The following is a 21,834-nucleotide window of genomic DNA, read 5'->3' as shown; positions in this document are numbered from 1 at the left end:
ATTAATTTATATTTTTATATTTTTATATTAAATAAATGAATAAATAAGTTTATTTATTTTGTTAAGTTTCTTAAATTATTTATTAAATTTAATTAATATATAATTATTTATAATATTAAATTAATAAAATAACAATTATTAATGACATTAAATAAGTTAAAAAAATTGAAGGGTGATTTTGAAAATTTTAGTTTCAACATAAAAGAAATTTAAATTCTACATTATAATAAATATTAAATTTTAATAAAAATTAAATTTCTATATATTTTGTCCAACTAAATAATAAAAATAAAATTTAAATTCATTTCCTCTCCTCCAAACTAAACACTACCTAAAAATATTTGTCTGACAAGCTCAACAAAATAGTTGTTTAATTACTTTCCCTCTTATTTATTTATGAAAAAATATCTACCGTCCACCTATTTTTTACACCTTTTTCAAAAATATACAATTCCTTCATTTTTTGGCTGGAATCCACCTAAAGTTACATTTTTTTTTTACTTTTCCACTTCCGTTTGGAATCCGTTAAGAAAACTAACGGAAACTTAAAAAAAGACCATTTTACCCCCAAAACGAAAATTACAATTTCACCTTAAAAATTACAAAAAATAATTAGATTAAACATAATTATTTTTCCCATCGGTCAATAAATAAATTAATTCCACAACCATCAAATGCAGGTTTTTTTTTTTAAATATGTCTGTAATTAGAATGCTAAATTATAACAGTAGTATTAAAAATAACCAATCTCACAAATCATCAATTGAATTTAAGATAAGTACAGTTTTATTATTAATTGAGTTATAATCTCTAGTAATTAAGATTTTTTTTGTACTTCCCATCGGTCAATAAATAAATTAATTCCACAACCATCAAATGCAGGTTTTTTTTTTAAATATGTCTGTAATTAGAATGCTAAATTATAACAGTAGTATTAAAAATAGCCAATCTCACAAATCTTCAATTGAATTTAAGATAAGTAGAGTTTTATTATTAATTGAGTTATAATCTCTAGTAATTAAGATTTTTTTTGTACTTCATTAAAGTACCAATAATGATATTCATCATTAAATCTTATTATTTTTGATGTTTTTAAGATGAAATTGTAATTTTCGTTTTGGGGGTAAAATGGTTATTTTTTTAAGTTTTCGTTAGTTTTCTTAACGGATTCTAAACGGAAGTGTAAAAGTAAAAAAAAATGTAACTTTAGGTAGATTTCAGCTAAAAAATAAAAAAATTATGTATTTTTAAAAAAAATGTAAAAAATTAGTGGACGGCGGATATTTTCTCATTATTTATTAATTCTTTTTCCTACAAAAACAAAATTGGGTCTTACGTTTCCTTGCAACTTTTCATTCACCTTTAGCAATTATAATCTACAAAACCAATCACAACTTTACTTTCCCTTGCCGTGGACCCCGCAAACCGAACAAGATGAACCCAAACCAGCAAAACTCACAGTACGGTATCAACCACTGAATGATAAAGTACAATGAATCTGTCCACTTGGCCGTTCGCCAGATCAGTTTCGCTTACGTGGCACCCTAATACGCGCCAACGCACAACTTGAAACAAAACTGCTCGCATAGAATCGAAACTCTCACGTGAGGGCCGCATTCAACAATCCGAAAGAACCTTCTCTAAATCAATCTATAAAAATGCCACAAAACTGTCGGTTTTAATTCTCAGTTTCTCTCTCAAATATCTGTAGAGGTAGAGCCAATTCCAGCTCTCTCTCTCTACTAAAATCATGGCGGCATCTCAGGCAAGTCTCCTCTTGCAAAAACAACTAAAAGGTATCCATCGGAAAAAGCGTTTTTTTCCCCATCAAAATTCATGTATTACATGTTAGTTTGATGAGTGTCTATTTTTATTTGTTTGTTGATTTTGATGATCGGTTTGTTTGATATGCAGATCTTTGTAAGAACCCTGTTGCTGGGTTTTCTGCCGGGTTGGTGGATGAGACAAATATCTTTGAATGGAGTGTTACAATTATTGGACCACCTGATACTCTTTAGTATGTGTTTTTTTTTTTAATAGTTAATTTGGTTTAATTCTTGTGATTCTATTTTTATTGTCTTTGTTTTAAAGCTTTTGGGATTTGGGTTTTGTTTAAATTTTAATGATTCTATTTGCTGAGATTAGATCAACCCATCGGATTATGTTTTTGGTTTATTTTATTAATTTACCTGGGTTTTGGGTACTTGGGATATTTGTTGATGTGCTGCCGGGATTGTATTGGGTTTTATCTATTGTTATCACCTGAATTCTGAATTTAGCCGGATTTTGGTATACCTTTAAAAAGTTGTTGGTATCGGTGCTTTCTAGAATAGTGTGGTTTCTAATAGTTTGTTTAGTATTTTGAAATTGGGTTATTTAATTGCTTTTAGGAAACTGTTGCTTGCTGATGATCTGCTGTAGTAGTTGCTGGGTTTTAGATATGGTTGATACTAGAGATCACTGCTTGGCTTGGCTGTGATATTAGATTGGGTATTTTGGTTTAATTTTGATAACTTGAAAGCAGTAACAAATTTTTGTTAAATGTATTATTCTCTACTGTTAAAGTGAATTCTTTTTCAAATTGGTTCACCTCTGCCTCCTTGTTTTACTGGTTGTAAAAGTCACCATATTTATCGGTTTTGTGCAGAGGCTATGGAGGCATGCATGTGTTTCTCTCTTGTGATTTCAGGATGCTGTCCAACATCATATTCTTGAATGCATTTAATGTTTGGTTTGAATGGTCTTGTTGGGTTGCAGCTATAGAACGTATTTGAGATGTTGGTTTGTACCATATTTTTGTGTTCTTTGAATTGAGCAGTGTGTATGATTTTGTTTCTCTGCATGTGGTGATGTATGTGGTTTACGTATTTGTAATCACATTATCTAGGTGAATAAGCTGTTTTTCTTGGCTTTCCTTAATTGCTTAAAGGGATGAATTGTCATGTGTTTTAAATCTTTTTTATTACAGTGAGGGGGGATTTTTCAATGCCATTATGAGCTTTCCATCAAACTACCCTAATAGCCCACCTACAGTGAAGTTTACAACAGAGATTTGGCATCCTAATGGTCAGTTGCTGTTTACTATTATATACTCCAACTTTCTTTCAACATATAGATCATTCTGTCAAAATGACTTTGCTTGCTTCCTGTGCTACAGTCTATCCGGATGGGCGTGTCTGCATATCAATCCTTCATCCTCCAGGTGACGACCCTAATGGATATGAGCTTGCAAGTGAGCGCTGGATGCCTGTTCATACTGTATGTCTTCTAGATGTTAACTTGTTCTCCATCAATGCCTATAGTTAGGATTCTGTCTTTGTGGCTTTTATCAGTTCTATATGCATATTTAAATGTTACAAATGTGTGGCAGATAGCATTTTTAACTCTTTTCCGAAGATTGTAGCTGGTAGGTTAAATTCTCAAATTTGCTGGAAAGGATTCAACATATGGTTTTACTGATTAAGATAGAAGATGATTAAACTTAACAAAAATACCTCAATTATCTGAAGTAGAATGAGGTAAAAGTTTGTTGTTTTACATGTTAGAGAGATTTGCCCTAGTGGGAAAGTGTTTGAATGTCTGGGGATAGTTAATTGAGCTTTTTCAATTTTCTTTATTAATGAACAGGTCTGTTGATTGTAAATCTTTTAAGTTAAACTAAATTCCATTTTATAATTTTATTGCAGATCTCTTTTTTATGTGTCTTTTTTTCAAGTGTGCCAACTTGAACTTTGTCTGTTGATGGCACCTTGATTTGATCAACGTTCTTTTGCAGTAATTTCCTTTAATCTGTCCAATAGTAGGTTTATGTTTGTATCCACCTGCTAATATGCAGTGGGAAGTATTAAGCATCATTGTTCGACCATTTTGTTTTACTTCTATTATACATTAGTTTTGGACATGATAACGTATTTACATCATGTGACTGTTTAAATGTGATAGGTTGAAAGTATCGTTTTGAGTATCATATCAATGCTTTCCAGTCCTAATGATGAATCTCCTGCAAATGTCGAAGCTGCAGTAAGTTATCTTTGGGTGCCTTAAATTTGTATTTCAATTTTGGCAATGTTACGTTTCCTTTTTAATTACTATTTTCCTAATTTTCTTGCATCAGCAGCTTTGTTTCTATTATTTACTTATTTATTGCCTGAAATTTTATTCAAAACTTTCCTCATATAAACTTTGAATTGACATCATAACAGTGAACCAAACTAGTTTGGTGGTCCATATGTAAGAGCATTAACTTTGAGTTGGATAACTGGGCAGATTTTAATTATGAGGTTGACAAATCAAGTCAACTTTGAAATTTGTCAATGTGCAAATTTGTATTCATTCTAGTCTGACTTACTTGTAGGGTCTCTGAATTGTTTGAAAATTGAGACCTAGGCTGAATTTCATTTTTTGTTGTTGCAACTTTCAATTCTTGATGTAATCTTATCTAAGTCGTATATGTTTGCTTCCAACTAAGATGTAAGTGCTACAAGGTGGAAGGCTGACGAACTCGGTCCTGCTAGCTGAGTACTTTCATATGAAGGAATTGGTTGGTCATTAATTTTGAGTCTTGTAGTATATGGTCCTCAATGATCAAAACAAACCAATTTTGGAAATTTCTTCTCTCATGTGCATGGTTTGATGCTGATTAATTGTCAGTTCTCATCCATTTAACATCATTGCAATGAGTTTTTGGTTCATATGAACTGTTTTCAGTTATGCCTCCTCCCAACATTCCAAACATCCTTGCCTAGTCATGTGACCCGAAACCACATAATGTAGGTTGTCCAAACATAACCTGTTCTCAATGCTGTCCTAAATCTATGAATTCTTTTCTTGAAGCATGCAGTACAACTCATCTTAATGATTATTTGACATTAGGGGGTTGGTGGTTCCAGCATATCAACAACTTTCATTTATTGTGTCCCTCCTGCATGGTTCACATTTCATTCATTATCAGGTCATGGATGGCTCTCGTAAAAGATAATCTGTTACATACTTTTCTGAAGTGCGTGTTTCATCTTTATTGCAGAAAGAATGGAGAGACAGGAGAGATGACTTCAAGAAGAAAGTAGGCCGCTGTGTGAGAAGATCACAAGAAATGTTGTAAACCAACTGCAGGCACTCTTTTTTTTCTCTACCTATGTGTTTGTACGGGAAATGTCTTGATTTAATTGTGTGGGGGGAACTGGGTTCTGTGGGTACTTGGTCTTGTGTAGACTGGCATTTTGAAGTTCTCTCAACCATCTCTCTCGTTTTCTCTGCATGGTCAAGTCACTGTAACGACTGGGAACATCCATGTATTCAAAAGCGTTCTTTGGTTAGTTTTAATCACAAATGTTCTGTCGTTCTCTAAGTTCGTCTGAAGATTGCTCTACTCAGAATGGCTTGTGGTTTGATTTCAAAAGGATTCCACCGTGATCTTTGCTGCTTTTGAATCTTACCGAGCCCACAAGCATTAGATGTTTTCTTTTAGATATTTTTGTCTGATTTTTTACTCATTAATTCTTACACTCCTCTTTAATGTGCTATTGTTGTTACGCTTGGTCTTGAAGTAGTAGCCGTCGTGCTCCTTTCTGCTTTTGCCTCATGATATTTTTTCATATATATGCTTCTTTCAACTCTTCCTTCGTTCTAGTTCGAGGGGGCGTTCTCATCGAATTCAAACGTCTCTGCTGATCCAATTACTTCCATGCAATAAAAGCTTCTTCGCCAGATGAATATGATCAAGACCAAAAGATACAACCAAAACAATAAGTACATTAAGGAGTGTTAAGAGTTGTACTATGGAGGAGCGTTGAAGTTAATGCACTGATCGGCTAATAAAAAATCAAGCGGATTTTCAAATAAATAATCCAAGCTTAATCTAAGGGTTAAGTTGTTAGCCACTACTTACTGTGATATTCGAACACCATCAAAAGTGGAAAAGTATATACATATAGGGTAATTTTTGGATACCTCCCCTGAGGTTTGTCCTTATTACACTTAGAGAGAATGTATGCATATATTGACATATAGCACCCCTGGACGTATATAATCGTTAGGATGCCGTTTGCTCTGTTGATGAAAGTACAATAATACCCTTCATTCCACAGCACAACAACTGACAGTACTTGTAGCAATGCAGAGTTGCAGACTTGACAATACTTGTAGCAATGCTGCAGAGTTGCAGACCGTCTGTTGTTTTTTGGCGTCAAATGCATAATAACAGTGAATATGTATTTTTTTCATTCGCGAAGCAACAGCACCACCAGATTCTGGTACCCCGGAAGTGTTGGTGATACCAGATGAAACACTATCAGTGTCATCAGAAGTTACAAGATCACAATCTCATTCATCAACAAATTGCCATCTTTATTTTGCTTAGCATTATTTAAATCCAAGCTCAATCTACTCTCATTTTCAATAAAATATTGGTACCACGACTCAGCCATCGCCCCGCCCCATATCCATACCCAACGAACTTCTTACCCTCAACACTAGAATCCAACATCCTTGACAAATAGGATTTCCTTGCTGGGTCCTCCCCGGCCAAGGCTGATCTCTCACTGGAGTCCCTCTTCTTGTCTCAGGAGTTGCCTTAGCTTTAGTCTTACTAATAGGAAGTGAAAAGGTCTCACCTTGAAACGAAACGGATAGGCTCCTAGTTGAAGTAATAAGCATCCTTGTTATTGTTGAAAGCTCTTGACTTGAATTGCTTGCTTAGAGCTTGAAACTAGGGTAATAGCCCTTGGACTAGAACCAATCACCTGCCTCCTTCTATCAACAGATTGTGATCTTTTAGTCCCCAAAGCTGGTAAATTCGATGAATTTATTGAACGAGACACAAGTAGAGAAGAAAATCTCTGGCTCTGACTCTGACTTTTTGCTGTTGTTGTTGCTGTTGTTAAAGATGAAGATGAAGAAGGAGAAGGTGACAAATATCTTGAAGAGACAAATCTTCCTTTAGGTTTCCTTGTACCATTAACAATAGGAACATTATGAGCATTGTTTTTTCAGAAGGCAAAAGGGGATGCCTTGACCTTGTCCTTGGGTTCTCTTCAGAAATGGCAACCACCATTATCAGAGAAACTGTAGAAATAAAATTAAAAAAAATTCTTTTTTTTCCCTTCACATTGCCTCATCGTGAAGTCCAATGTTACTTTATCAATCATTTTTATTTTTGACACTTTAACCCAGAAAGCATTTGATTTTGTTCGGGGCAAGAAACTGCTGAAAAAAAATAAAACAAGGCTGAAAAAGATTAAGAGATATGGGAGAAACAGAAAAGGGCGGGTGAGTTTTATTTTATTTTCAGTTAATGAAATCTTGATTATAGTTTATCAAAGTGTATTTATGTCTTTATTGTTATTTCAACCCAATAATTTGTCTTAAAAAATTCAACAATTATTAAATCATTGTCTTATTAAAGAAAAAGATACTTCTTTTCAACATTATACTTCAAATATATTGATAATATAATACGACATTCCGCAGTGCAAAAGCTCATAAATTTTAAGATGTAAATTTGCTATATATATATAATATAGTATATTAGTATTTTTATTATTATTTGTTCAATTAACTAATACACTTGTATATAGTGAAATACATATTTTAAAAAATACAAACATTTGTACTTAAAAATAATTATATTATTATTATTATTATTATTATTATTATGATTATAAATAATTTGTTGAAACCTCCTAAACCACTTGTGGAATAACATAACCCAAATATATAAATTCATAATAAATTGGAGGTGTTTATGATCGTGCTAGTGAGTGATTCCTAAGAAAATGAAATAATTTACTTCAATGATAAAACAATACCCAAAATTATTAGTTCCAAATTTTTCTTAAGGTTTACAAGAAATATGCAGTGTAGAGTTGTCTTTTATTGGCAGCATGTAATTTGGGTCATGAAGCAAAAAAAATTATCCCATTTAATAAAAACAATAAATTGTGAGAAAATAAGGGAGAAGTTCAACATAAGTGAAGATTCTTTAAATTTTTTTAAATTTAATATTGATTATGTGTGCCTTACACGGACATCAAAGAGTGAGATAAATGAGTGAAAATATGCAAGGTTCAGTCGGTCACTGTGATGCACAATGATTTTTTTTAATCAGTTCACGGCCTTTTTTACTATTTTAAAATTTAAAATTTATAATTACGTTACTATCCTTAACTACCAAACGGTATCCCAACCCTTATAAACGTTCAGGGGTGCTATATGTCAATATATGCATACATTCTCTTCAAGTGTAGCAAGGACAAACTTCAGGGGAGGTATCCAAAAAATTACCCTATATATATATATATATATTTTTTTTTTTTATTGATGTCAACATTATCATGGCAGTGACGTTTCAGTGATGTGAACTATCATTTTTCTTACTGACCGCTGCAAATAAGTACATTTACTGTGTAAAATACCGAACTACTACATAATTTAATTAGTTAAAAGTTAAGCAAGTACAACTGCTTCTCTTCAGTTTAGTTAATATTCTGGCGTCACTCTTAACAACTTTCAACTTTAATCAAATACTCTCATTTAAATAAATGGGGAAAAAAAACCTTTAATCAAACACAACCTTTCCTCAAAGACAATTACAAATTCTATGTTAACCCATCATACAAACACGAGCGCACACACTAAAAAGCAAAAATGGACTCGACTATTAATTTCCGCATGAACATGATGAAACCATCAAAATTAATGGAACAGACTACTTAAACACAAGCTTAATGAAGAAAATTTATGGGTACTGCTTTTCTTTAACCATTAGTTATTATAAAAATGTCGTCAAGAAAGAACAACATTAATTACATCCTTCATTATGATTTATTTTCACGATATGGCATTCATCCATTCCCCTTATTTCGATGCTTGTACGTAGCTCCCCATTCTTTATCCTCCGGCTCGCTCACCGGCACCGCACCGTTCTCCACTGCCCTCTGAATTTAACAAGTGTAGCATTAATTATTGTAATAACACACACAGCATGTACAAGAGATGTATATGAGATTCAGATAATCCCCAGACGCACCTTGTAGGCAGCATCAACGTCTGCATAAGCAAAACAAACCTCGATCGGCTGTCTTTGAGGGCTGGATGGAGTCTGAACCGAACCGGTCAATTCATCGGTCTCGTGCTGGTGCAATCGCGTGAACGCTTTCGTCGTCTGTCCACTCTCCAGCTCTCCCCATCTGTCAGTCGGAACCGAAGCACACACAATCTCATTAATCAATCAATTAATTAACCGATATAATAATAATGTTTTGAATGATTAAATATATGCACCTGTGAGAATGATCTAAGGTGCGTACAGTGTAATCAAAGGCTTTGGCGTAGAAAGCTACAGATTTGGCCACGTCCGTGACATAGATAACTGTGTAGGCAAACACTGGACATAGATTTGATGCTGCCATTTTACTCTTGTTATTTTCTTCGATCCTGTTCTGCTTCTCCACTTGGTAATAATCGGTCAACTTCGATCTCAGGCTTATATCGAGGATGAGTTTGTTTTGTTTGAACAGATATGACATCAGTTTACACGTGGTGTCTGATTATCTACGTGGGCTTCATGCAAGCTCTAAACAACTCTGATGCTGTCACCTGGCAGGCAGCGTCAGTGATGAAATTCGCTTGGTCTAACCTTGCGTCGTCGCTGCATGCAGCTATAATAAAACCCAGTTAAATTCAAGTCATCAACAAATTAATAATCAATTAGTTAGACGCATATCAAGCGAGGAAAAGATGTTCATAAATTTGTATCAAATCGGCTGTGACAAAATCAAGAACCGAGTTCAGAATAGCTGAGTTTGGTCCACAAGCTAATTAACATTCAATTAGATACATTAATCATACATGGGCAACATTCTCCACGATACGCATTCATTCATTAATTACCAAGAAGAAATTAATAAATGTTGCAGTTAAGAAGTACATATATTATAAATAAATAATATTAGAAACATAATTATTTTCATATACACTGTAGGCAGGCAGCATGAACGAACGTCAGAATAAGTAAAAGCAAATATCAACTGGCTATCGCTCAATGTTAACCAGTTAGCTCAGTTTCGTACGTGTTGATGCAAATGCAATGGAGTGAAGGCGATCGTTGTCTGTCCACTCTCCAACCGATCTTCTCGTCTTTCTCGCTCATTAGTAATTAATTAAAGTACATATATTAAGGATTATCCCTTGCCTAGAATGTTGGCATTAGACACCTCTTGGTGGAAGTAGACAGCCTCTGTGTAACTCAGATGATCTCTCAGCAGGTGGTTGTGCCTAATGTTTTTTATGCTTTAGTGGTGGCAGTTCGTGATTTTTTAAGCAGGAATTGACAGATTTTTATCTCTCATATTTACCGTGAAGCAAGCTCAGCTGCAGATTTCATGACTAATATGGCTCACTTAGTACCGCATAGTTTACTTTTATTCTCTAGCCCACCTGTGAGTATTTATTCTATTATTTCGCAATATATGTTTGGGGTTTGTCAACCCCGTCTTGTTCCTGCCTAGCTCGTCTTGATGAGCCCCTTTTAATAAAAAATAAAAAAGTACATATATTAAGTGATTTTTATTATATGATTTATGTTACTTTGGATCTCTCACAACATAATGACAAAAAAAAAGTATTTAACGATGTTTTTTTTTTCAATTGCAAAGAGTGAAAATACAATGGGTTGATTCTTTATGTCATTATCATTTGGCCATGTATTCAGCCATGTAACATATGACTTCATAGTGGAAAAACAAAGTTTTCAACTCTACGTTTTCATTAGTTTTAATTGCAATAGATGGCGTATGATCAAATATCTTAAGCTTAAAATTTTATTATAAATTTACATTTTGAAGAGTCAACATTAATATTTCGAGATACGTTCTCCACAAATTCAGCGTCCATTATTGGTTGTGGTATTATTATTCCTCTAGTCTTAGAAACTTTGAACCAATATTCATTATTTTGTTTAAACCATTGATCATTGAAGAAAAATAGGCATGCAAATCACAACCATATCTATCGGCAAAATAAAAATAAAAATATTATTATTTTTTGTATAAATAAATATATGACTTACTACACGACTAACCTAACCTATGTAATTTTCATAATCTATACGATTACATGACTTACACAACCTTCGTGACTGTTTATGTAAGTCATGTAATCAAGTAGGTTTGTGTAGTGTTATCATTCCATCACATTCTATATATTACATGACTTTGAAAAGTAATTAAACAATATAAATTGAATTCATTTTGAAGATATACATTGCATTTTGTAATTCATGATATTTTCAACTTCTAACACCTGTTCAGCATGTATATCTTGCTCAAAAAAGAGTAATTAAGTCATCTAGATTGCACGCATTTTGAAAATATCTATGGACGATAGTGAAAAATAGAACATTATAGGAAAAAAAATCTATACACACACGTTTTTCTAAGAAAAATATAAAATTTAAAGACGCAATAATATTAATACACCTTAGAATATTTATGTAATTTTTAAACTATTAAAGGATATCTAACTGAAAAGTGAAACCCCCCCGTTTGAAGTGTAAAGCTACACGTACATTCATATTTTAATGAGGCTGCTGGCGGACATCTGCCGTTGATGAATTCTCTTCTTTGCTATCCGTCTAATTGTAAATTTTGTTTTTAATTATTACCAGAAAGAATTTAAAAAATAGAAAGAAAGGAAAAAAAAAAAAAAACACCTCGTTGGAGTGGTTAAATATATTATATAAGCTAATGCTAAGTTACATGTATGTAACTTAGGGGATCTTATTATATAATATATTAGAAAAATGTCAATCGTTGATTTTGTGACTGTTTTAATTTTTGTTAGTAGTAAGTTAAAAAATAAGATCAGACTACTGTGCAACTGAGGTACCGTACTATAATTACATCTAGCCATTGAATACACTTAAATTAATAGAGTCTACTGACACTCAACGGCTGAATACTACTATAACATGGTACTACAATTGCACCTCAAGTTTCCCCAAAAAATTGTATACAATAAACAATCCATAGACTGTTTTGACTTTTGAGTTATAAGAACCGAACACGTATTAAGTCAATCAGGCGAGCTGTCGATGCTTTTGAGATTTGACTTGTGATCGAAGTTCACGTGCTGGGTCTCGCAATGCCTCCTCTTTCTTTCTTATTCTCGAATGCGATGGCTCAAACAGAACGCGATGAAACCAAACTGACAGATCACTTGATTCCACAGTTTCTTTCCCCAAAACGATCCAACAGTTACCCCGCCAGTTTCGCCACTTTTGAATGATTTTGATTCTCTTAACGTCTCTCCTCGACGTTCGGATCCAGCGCACGTTTTGCGTTTTGTTCTGTTTTTTCAGGAAAAAATTTCAGCTGAGCTTTCGTATTTTCTCTCAAAATGATGGTTAGTCCACTGCTTTTGTTCAGTATAAACGATGCCGTATTAAACTTAATTGTTGAAAGATTTCATTTTTATGTGGAAAGCTAAAAGTTTCGATTTTTGAAGGATCCCATTTATTAGAATCTTATGGTCAGTATAATTTTACCTTGTAAGTAGAGGCTTTTTAATATTTGTTCTGTGGTTTTTTCTGCAGTTCATGCTTGTAAGATATTTATTAATGGGATTTTGAACTGCTATAAAGCTTGTGTTTTATGAGCGTAGTAGTAAGCGGTGAATGTGAATTCAGAGCATTATTAGTTATCTTTAATGGGAGACCCATCCCTTGTTCCGGGTTCGAGTAGGAACGCTGAATCAGCCATTGTAGTTGCTGAGAAGAAGGGTTCGAAAAAAGCATTTCCACAGGGTAATCATCGGCAGGCAGCTTTACTAAGCCGTGGTAAGATTGTTGGTGGCGGTGCAGCTGGTGATGTGGCACTATTTTTACTCAAAGTTGCTGCATTAGAAACTGTGCGAAGGGTTTCAAAGGTTAAGTGTCCGTGTATATGGCGTGGCATTCAGGCTTTGCAAGTTGTTTGCTATCCGCCTTTTAAGTTCATCAACAGATGGGCTCCTTTCAAGGGTTTGATTAGAGGAATGCAGGTTGGTACTCACAAATTTCTGAATGTTCAATTCCAATTCTTCATTGCAAATATATATGACATCACCTGCTGCTCTGTAGACTGCTGAAATTTAGTTCCAATATCTTTATTGTTTTGTGTCCTTTGTAATTTCTCAACATGCTTATAATTCACCTGATGAGAACATGGTTATAAGATGCAGTTGCATGCTAAATTTTTGCCTTGACACCTGATTATAAACTGATTCTCAGCCCTACTAGTTCTTGCTTTTGTCAGTTGCATTTACATAACACCTTTGTATATGTATGCGCTTGGCCTTGTATCTCTGGCACTATGGTTAAATATCAAGCAGCAAGCCCTGTTATCTTACCCTTTTGTCCCATATAACATGTAATGCTTGCCATATTTCATGGTTACAGATGTTGTCAAGGCCTTTATTGCTCCTTTCAGTTGCTGAAGCGTTTTCGGAACAATCGGTGTGCAGTGATGATTCGGATGGTAATAGTGATTCTCATGAACATTCTGAGATAAATTCGGAGCCATCACTTGTGAATTCTCAGCTGGATGCAAGGTTGCTACAACTAGGAGTATATTATTGATATTTTTTTATATTGGCATTTGACTTATTATGTAGTTGTGTAGAAAATGACACCTTAATTTTTGATTGAGTACAATTATTTGACATCAATTTTTAACTCAAGTCTTGTGTACATTGACAATGCTGACTTGATTAACTGGAACTGCATAATTAGAATTAAGCTTGATGGAGTTTTAGAATAGATACACTCTCTTAACCAATTGGTCTTGATTTGGAAGGCAAAGGGATGTTGTAAAGTTATTAACAAGAATTAGATTGCTGGAAGAGGGTATAATTAGATTTCTGGAAGATGGTATGTGGCACATATTTGTGAGTAGCAGCACTGTAAGAATGTGCGGGGCTGCGATTCTCCTCGGTGATAGTCTTGTTACTACTTTGATGAGGAATTTTAAGTTATTTCCTACTCGATTGAATTTTAAGTTATATCCTACTCTGATTGCTTTTAGTAGCTATTTATTGCTTTCATGTGACATGCAGGGTTTCTGATGAGGTTTCTCCGAGTCTCACATCTGAAAATTGGTTGATACAACTCCGTAATGAACTGGAAAGTCAGGGGATTAGTTTAACAGAAAGGTCAGTTGTTGATTTGCATGTATCATGAAATACACATTCTTTAAGATCTTATTAAAATCATCTAACACCCCCCTGTTGCAACATCTTATTTTTTCCACTTAGTCATGCGTGGAATTTTTGTTGCTAGAATTACTGAGTCATCACCAACTTGACTCTCTTCTGCTTTCCAATTTGAACCTTTGCTACGTGTGTGTGTACAGAATTCTATTAAACGATAATGTATTGTTATTCCATTGACTCTTTAGTTTTCCCTGAAAATTATAAACATAAGAAGATTCAGTTTTCAGCTGTCATTTTGTCATAGTTCATGTTCAAGACATAATCCAGCACTACCGTTTTACTGTTTTAATAGACAATAAATGTATCTTCAAATTTCTTAGCTTCTCTATTTGCAGAGAGCATGACGTAGTAGTGTTTATGCAGAATAAATGAAGATATGCTCCATAGATTTTATAGTGCCTCAAATGGCGACATTTCAAGCTTGGTAGCATCAATAAAAAAGACAATACGCTGGAGAGAGACCTACCGTATTCTTTCAGAAGAAGAACTTGAGGAGTGGTCAGATGTAGTCTTCTGGCATGGAGTTGACATGCAGCACCGACCATGCCTAATAGTTCGGCTTGGGCTAGGTTGCTGTGTTTTGCCATCTCGTGACAGACCTCGTTTTGCTCAGGCTATCAGTATGTTTCTTCTTTGATAATTTTGGATCTTTTGCAAATTTTCCCCTTATGCATGCATTATGCGGATTTGGATTTTCTCAGAGATAGATAGTACTACATAATTCAGCTAACTATGTTTAATGAAAGAAAAAAATATTAAAGGCATCATCAATATGATAGTGTGATTGATGAACAAGTTATTATTATTATTTTATTTAAACCTAGTGTGATGAACAACTTAAATTAACTATTATGCTGTTCTCTGCTGCTAGATGAGGAACTCAAATTAAGGCAATCATTGCCGATGTGTGTAGACAAGTTTTCAATCTGCATGTGAACTATTTAGTCTCAAACATCTCTCTTTTCTGTTATTATATTCAGCCTTAATTTTCACTTTTCCATTTGATGTTGTAACATCAAACAATGTTTTATACAAATTACAACTGCAGTTTCTCAGGTAGAGCATGGAGCTCTGCATCTGGTTGATGCTGCAAATACTCGAATTACGGTCTTGGTTGATTGTGAAGGGTTAACTCCCTTTAGGATTCCAATGCAAGTATTGAGGTCTTGTTCATCTATACTTCAAGATCATTTTCCTAACCACCTTGGCTGCTTGTTGGTTATACGTCTTCCTCCGGTGCTTCGAGTTATTACTCAGACTTTTATTCAAGTAAGCTTATTATCTGATTAGGATTTGATATTTTCATTACATTTCGGACTTAAGGCTCTAGTTAAATGTTCTCCCTCCCTCTCTCATATTTACCAGTATCTATGGTTCTTCAGATTTTAAAACCTACCACTCGGAAGAAGGTCAAAATTGAAGGAGAAATGTTCCGCAAGGTTCTCTCCGAGTGCCTTCAAACTCTCCCTTCATATCTTGGTGGAAATTGCACTTGCATGAGATGTTTGAAGATTAGCAATCATGATGCTCTACCACCACTTGCAAAAGAGACCAATGTTATGCAGCCTTATTCAGATGTTAGCGATGATGAGGATTTGCCTTCATCGTATCCGTCACATCAGACTGACATCAACATGAACGGTAACTGCGATCAGGTTTTGAGAGTTGCAGTTATAGGCATCCTAATGCTGTGGGTGTTTATAGCCCTTATTGCAGGATTGAGTGATCCTGACAGCCGACCCTTTTAGCTTGAATGAGGACTTATCATCTCCATCTACCTTGAATGCTCTATTCTTCTCCAAGGTTGTGAGCTTGGATGTTTTTACCCGTAGTTAGAATCTGCGAATCTGTGTGGGAATAAATTACCCCTTGCTTTTGAGGTGTGGGTGTGCAAGTACAGTCAGCAAAATTCATGTAATAGTTTACTAGTAGTTAAAATAATGTGTCAACTTTTGTATGTCTAAGACACAAGACAGTATATTTAGTTGTGTACACAAGCACGTCATAAAGCTCGTTGGCTGTGATGAAAATTTGATGTGCACTGGGGGTAATTTAAACCGGCCAGTGATTTATATAATAACTGTAGATGAGTCAATGTGGCGGCCAATTTGTTTGGGAGATTTCCATGATAAATGTACACATGGACATGGCAGGACGGTAATGGTGTGTACAACTTGTTTGGTGATTCGTCTTAAAATATTCATTGCATATCCCTCCCAACGTTTGTATTTTCCTTCTATAAAAATTATAGGGTAAATGTTTATTTATTCTTTATATTTTGATTTAAATATTCATTTGATTCTTAAATTGAAAAAAAAAACCCTTAAAATATCTCTTACTACTAACTATAATGCACTTTTATTTTTTCTTTTTCTTTTGTAACAATATTCTTGGGATATAAATGAAAAGAAAAAAAAAATATTAAATTAACTTAAAAGTAACATAAAAATTTATATAAAGTTTATATATTATTATTTTATTTCAATATTAACTTGGTAAAATAATTTTTTTTATAAAATAATTATTAGTAAGATTATTGTAAGGAGTTTAAATATTACTTTAAGTTGGCCAATATTAATTAATTTATAAATAATTATAAGTAAGATTATTGCACAAGTAGAAAAAATACTAGTTCTTTCATAGTGATATTTATTAGTTAATTTGTTAATAAATAATTATTTGTTCATTTTCCGATTAATTTTTTTATAGATAAATTAATTAATGTCAAGAATATTATTAGAAGGGTTTTATTGTAAAAGTAGAAAAAATGATAAAAATGTAACATATTTAATTGCAGGGACATTTTGAAATATTTTTTAAAATATTATAACTAAACAAGCAATAAAATAAAAATATGGCTCTAATTATCTTACATGATGATGTAAGAAACATGACAGTTTCGTAACCATTTAATAAAAATCTAACAGTTAAAGAAATAATATAATTTTATTACTTTATATTCACACAACCATTGAATTTTTATTAAACGGATGTGGAAGAGTCATATTTCATACATCATCGTGTAAAATAATAAGCTCCAAAAATATATGGATTAAAACAGTATTTATGCAAATTATATGACAAAAAATATAGAGTCCGTACCGTCGGAGATAGTGTCAAATATTAAAAGTATAATATTTCAAACAGATCGTACATTCATAGGTGTAATATAAGTACGTAAGCAAATGAAAATCATGTGGTCGAGTGATTAGAATGAGAATATTTAGGGGTGGGCAAAAAAACCGTAGTGTTAAAAAAACCGAACCGAACCAACGATTTTTTCTAATTCGGTTCGGTTTTTATTTTTTTAAAAAACCGAATATACCGTTTGTAAAAAAAACCGAAATGTCGGTTCGGTATTCGGTTCACTTAGCTGAACCGAAAAACTGAACCGAAAAACCGAATTATTTTTTGATTTTATTCAAATCAAACATGTGTTAATAATTTTATTCAAATCAAACATGATTTTATTCAAATCAAACATGTGTTATTTCTCTTTATAACATTATGATTATGTTTATATAGATGGAGTATTGGAGTTTGGTTATGTATTTTGAAATTTTAATATTTCATATTTTGGGAGTATCTTATTAATAGTTAGTAAGATATTAGTGATAAAATGTGTTTTGAATACTTTGTATTTATTGTTAATATTTGTAATAAAATTAGGATAAATTAATTGTTGAAAAAAATTATTACATTCATGAGGCCCAATGGGCTAAAAAATTAAAAATTAAAAATAGGCCCAATAGGCCCAAAACCGAAAAAACCGAACCGAACCGAACTGATCCGAAAAGAACCGTTTGAGTTCGGTTCTTTTTGAATTCGGTTCTTATTCGGTTCTTTTTATAAAATAACCGATTTAAATCGGTTCTACTTAATTTTGAACCGAACCGAACCGTGCCCACCCCTAAGAATATTCAAGTGGCGACCCCATTAGTAAAGTCCGTGCGCTTAAAGTTGAAGATGACTTTATGGCTTGTGCACTTAATTCGCAGTTGCCATTCATTTTCTTTTTAATTTGTCGCACTCGATGCCGTCGATGAGAGTGAAACGATGACTGTAATAAAAATGCAAGTGCCCTTTTTTTTCCTTCCTTTTTTTTTTTTTTAATTATGCGGCAATGCTTAACGACGGCCTTTGGGATTCGGAACAGATCCGACTGACTCTGACGTGGGCGACCAAAGGGTTTCGATAGGTTATCACATTCTCATTCTTGTCCCATATATTTTGGTTTTGATTTGCTCCAGGCTCCAGCGCAGCATGCATAAAAAAAATTTCCCAAATTTTCTACGAGTCATCTTCCACTTCCCTACATTTCTTTTACCATCCGAAATTTTCCTGTTACTTCACACAACAGAGCTGTTTGGTACAACCAAATCTCAAATTTTCTCTTATACTCTTAAAATTTAGTTCTTTTTTTGTCCCAAATTCTCATATTTTCACTCCTAACTTCCAATTTATGATTTTCGTATACAGTATACAAAAATATACTGTATCAGCAACGAAAAATTTAGGGGTGCTAAAATATTTTTTAGGTAATCAACAAAGAGTTCAAGTGTTGAAGTGAGGGTATTGTATCAAACAATGTTCTATTTTTTTTAAGTGTACCCTTACTTTAAAAGTACACTTCCTAATGAAAGATAATGTTGTTTAATTGACTGAGAGCCTTGGATAATGTATCTCTAAATTTTCTAATTAGATATGTTACAAATCTTTGAAAACTTAGAATATGTTTGAATAGTAATTCTCAGTTGCATTATCGTAAATTACAAACTTAAACTACTTGCCGGTGATTGATTAATAACAATAAAAATTTATAAACTTCAATGCAAGTGTCACTGCAATACAGTAGAGATCATAATTTTTTTTTTTTTTTTGGTCATTGCTAGATTGCGTTTTATAAAAGTGCCGTTGTCTACATCGGAGAAAGACTAAACTTTGAATAATAAAACGAAAGGTTAGGGGATCTTCAATCGCTGCTGTACAAAGTGAAAGTCAGAAATTAAATTTTACATTTTAAGATTTGATAATGTGTGTGTTTGTAAAATAGTTATTGGAGAATCGCGCGCCTGTAATCTGAAATGCTTGTTGGAGAATAAGTTTGTGTTATTCGAATCTATGTTCTTCAGGAATATATATATATACAATGTTATCTTGCATCCATTTTTTAAATTCAAAAAATGAAAAGCAGATTCAAGGATGATCTCTTTTGATACCATTAGATTACTTTCGGCAGTAGGAATGTCTGTCTTCAAAAGTTGATCTTAAACGGATGATGATAGTCTTAACGTCGACATATCAGTTGAGACTCAATATATATATATATATATATATATATTGAGATCCTTAACATTACTCAAAAGCCATCTTTAATTAAATATCTTAAGTAATAAATATAAAAATAAATTAAACACAAAGTACGTGGAGAAAGATTTTTCAATGTGGTGAACAGACATGCCCATACCACTTTCTTCATAGGATTCCACCATATACGGCTACAGAAAGAGGCTGCTACAATTTTCCAGGAAAATTTTCTTCTTCTTTTTTCCTTTTTTCTTTTGATGTCAGCAAACATAAAGTAAGTGTTGAGGAATGTTGAGTTAGTGTGAAAGTATGTATGCTCTTTTCCATTTCAAATATATAGAAATTGAATAATTTGGAATAATACTTATGAGCTTGTGCTTGGAGTCGTCTTTAGTTCAATATTTTTGTTGTTTCATAGCTATTCATAACCAGATAAAATCCGAATTTTATAAAATATGGATATTCTCACCTAAAAAGTTATTAGGTATGCTTGTACACAAATTGAACAACTACGTAAGCAAATGAAAAAAAAAAACCACAAAGAAATTATGAGAAATCTGAAAAGAGACTTTAACTAGCTTTTGTTAGCAATATAGCATTTTGTAATGGGTAAGAAATAGTGGTTTGAGGACCAGCAATTTTTGCTTTAACTAACTTGCTGCATTATTAAAATTTTGAAGAGGATCAAGCGTGCCCCACTTGACCCTTGATCCTTCTCAAGCATCACAAGTTTGTACACTTAGGACATGAAATAAGCTAGTGGAAATCAAAGGAACCCCACTTAAACTTCATTAGAATTCAATATTATCATTATTTTAATTGCTTTGTTGCTTTCAACATTTGTTATTTTCTTGAAATTGTAAGCAAAATTTGAGTCACTTTCCATTTTCAGAGACAGAATTGGAAAGAGAGAAAATATAATGAATTATTTATAAGTTTATACATACACTGTATATACAAGACTTGGCTTCGCAGCCCTGGCTAAAGAGTTAAACTAAACAGTATCCTAAATATTGAAGATAATGATATAGTCTAAGCGCAAGTATTGAAATTAATTTCAGTGACATGGCAGGATCATCTTCTGAATTTAATCTAATGACTTTCGTCAAACAGTCAAATCAAGGTTTAATTTAGGATCAGATTTTACATATTTAAAATTAATGAGGATCATTCTAAGGCAACGGATCCCATTTCTTTGAAGTTAAGATTTACTCATTTTGCTAGCTCTGCGGTAGAGAGTCCACTTGCTAAATAAATAATTTAAAGTTGATTAATATATACCTCAATGTTTCCATGTGCTTGAATGTCTTCCCGCGCAAGAACTCGATAAAATAATGTCATGTATATATGCATCTATTTTGGTGGTCTATTTTAAAAACCACCAAAAGAAACTGGTAGTCAAGATAAATAAATTAAAATACAAAATCATAATATAATCTTAATGTATTAAAATTCGTAAATGCATAAGTTTATACTGTATAAAATATAAATTTGAATTTGAGTTAATTGAACTATTTATGGTAAACTTTGCAATTTTCTTTATCTTAATGCCAAAATAATGACTATATATTCGACTACCACGGTTCTAAATTATACCTAGTTATCGGGGTTTTTGATAGCTTAAAGACATGGTGCAAAATAAACCCCTGTTCATCACACTTGCATTTCTTTATAGTTTGACAAGAGCTTTGAAAATGGTTAAGATGTGATCTTCGAAGAGTTCAAAGACAAAAGGGAAAAAGCTAGCCCTTTGCTACAAATCTTTATATTTTAATTAACTATCACTTATAGGCGGCGACAACAATCCAGTAAGAAATCATAAAGCAGTTAAACAGGCTTATCTTAATGAATAAAGTCATTAATTGGCTAGCAATGAAGCATGAATCCGATCCCCATGCATCTAAATCTAAATCTTAAAATCTGTCTGCCCATGGTGGGTTGGTGCGACTTTCTTTTGGAAACAAATTGAACATTTTAAATCAAGATAATTGCTGCATAAAGTCATACATTTGGCTCAAAACAAGCTCATAAGCCGTCACCAACTCGACAAGTACTTGCACTCCCATAATTATAATTATAAGTATAATTTCACCCACAAAACAATAATTTCATCATCGCCCACTTCTAACTAGAAACTACGTCACGCTCATTAACCACACATGGGCCCGAATCGTGCTTCCATGTGGCTCCAAATTCTTCTACCGAAATTTCCTCCCTTTGTATATTAGAAAAACCCCCCATATGAGCTCTCACACATATCACCCCATAAATTCTCAAAATATT

At 33.1% G+C, this 21,834-nt stretch overlaps 3 protein-coding genes across 4 annotated transcripts; 2 read left to right on the top strand and 1 right to left on the bottom strand.

The window, feature by feature from the left end:
• Nucleotides 1–1,628: 1,628 nt before the first annotated feature.
• On the top strand, nt 1,629–5,345 carry LOC102607489 (ubiquitin-conjugating enzyme E2 7). Its single transcript, XM_006488229.4, has 6 exons — nt 1,629–1,796; nt 1,915–2,017; nt 2,969–3,066; nt 3,158–3,258; nt 3,943–4,020; nt 5,024–5,345. The coding sequence occupies exons 1-6, from the start codon at nt 1,751–1,753 to the stop codon at nt 5,099–5,101; spliced, it is 504 nt and encodes a 167-aa protein (XP_006488292.1). The 5' UTR covers nt 1,629–1,750; the 3' UTR covers nt 5,102–5,345.
• Nucleotides 5,346–8,631: 3,286 nt separating this feature from the next.
• On the bottom strand, nt 8,632–9,471 carry LOC102607194 (uncharacterized). Its single transcript, XM_006488228.4, has 3 exons — nt 9,280–9,471; nt 9,026–9,185; nt 8,632–8,933 (listed from the first exon to the last, which is right to left on the bottom strand). Exons 1-3 carry the CDS (start codon nt 9,405–9,407, stop codon nt 8,841–8,843), a joined length of 381 nt encoding a protein of 126 aa, XP_006488291.1. The 5' UTR covers nt 9,408–9,471; the 3' UTR covers nt 8,632–8,840.
• Nucleotides 9,472–12,085: 2,614 nt separating this feature from the next.
• On the top strand, nt 12,086–16,339 carry LOC102606696 (uncharacterized). Of its 2 annotated transcripts, none has more exons than XM_052432420.1 (7): nt 12,086–12,399; nt 12,590–13,035; nt 13,433–13,584; nt 14,089–14,184; nt 14,608–14,864; nt 15,293–15,513; nt 15,610–15,767. In XM_052432420.1, exons 2-7 carry the CDS (start codon nt 12,703–12,705, stop codon nt 15,631–15,633), a joined length of 1,083 nt encoding a protein of 360 aa, XP_052288380.1. In that variant the 5' UTR covers nt 12,086–12,399; nt 12,590–12,702; the 3' UTR covers nt 15,634–15,767. The 2 variants fall into 2 exon arrangements, with proteins under 2 accessions (XP_052288380.1, XP_006488289.1); XM_006488226.4 differs by having other exon boundaries at nt 12,087–12,399; nt 15,627–16,339.
• The last annotated feature ends 5,495 nt before the right edge of the window (nt 16,340–21,834 follow it).

The sequence above is a fragment of the Citrus sinensis genome, chromosome 8 (assembly GCF_022201045.2).
Source record: "Citrus sinensis cultivar Valencia sweet orange chromosome 8, DVS_A1.0, whole genome shotgun sequence".
NCBI classification, from domain to species: Eukaryota; Viridiplantae; Streptophyta; class Magnoliopsida; order Sapindales; family Rutaceae; genus Citrus; species Citrus sinensis.
Note: the sequence above shows the minus strand (reverse complement) of the source record. Positions and strands in the feature narration are given on the sequence as shown.

Excerpts from the sequence above, each read along its gene's own strand:
- LOC102607489 (XM_006488229.4), top strand. The coding sequence starts at position 1,751 with ATGGCGGCATCTCAGGCAAGTCTCCTCTTGCAAAAACAACTAAAAG. Across the intron at positions 2,018-2,968 it reads GGACCACCTGATACTCTTTA|TGAGGGGGGATTTTTCAATG; the intron begins GTATGTGTTTTT and ends TTTTTATTACAG. Across the intron at positions 4,021-5,023 it reads CTGCAAATGTCGAAGCTGCA|AAAGAATGGAGAGACAGGAG; the intron begins GTAAGTTATCTT and ends TCTTTATTGCAG.
- LOC102607194 (XM_006488228.4), bottom strand. The coding sequence starts at position 9,407 with ATGGCAGCATCAAATCTATGTCCAGTGTTTGCCTACACAGTTATCTAT. Across the intron at positions 9,186-9,279 it reads ACCTTAGATCATTCTCACAG|ATGGGGAGAGCTGGAGAGTG; the intron begins GTGCATATATTT and ends TCCGACTGACAG. Across the intron at positions 8,934-9,025 it reads ACGTTGATGCTGCCTACAAG|AGGGCAGTGGAGAACGGTGC; the intron begins GTGCGTCTGGGG and ends TGTTAAATTCAG.
- LOC102606696 (XM_006488226.4), top strand. The coding sequence starts at position 12,703 with ATGGGAGACCCATCCCTTGTTCCGGGTTCGAGTAGGAACGCTGAATCA. Across the intron at positions 14,185-14,607 it reads GGGATTAGTTTAACAGAAAG|AATAAATGAAGATATGCTCC; the intron begins GTCAGTTGTTGA and ends GTGTTTATGCAG. Across the intron at positions 14,865-15,292 it reads TCGTTTTGCTCAGGCTATCA|TTTCTCAGGTAGAGCATGGA; the intron begins GTATGTTTCTTC and ends TTACAACTGCAG.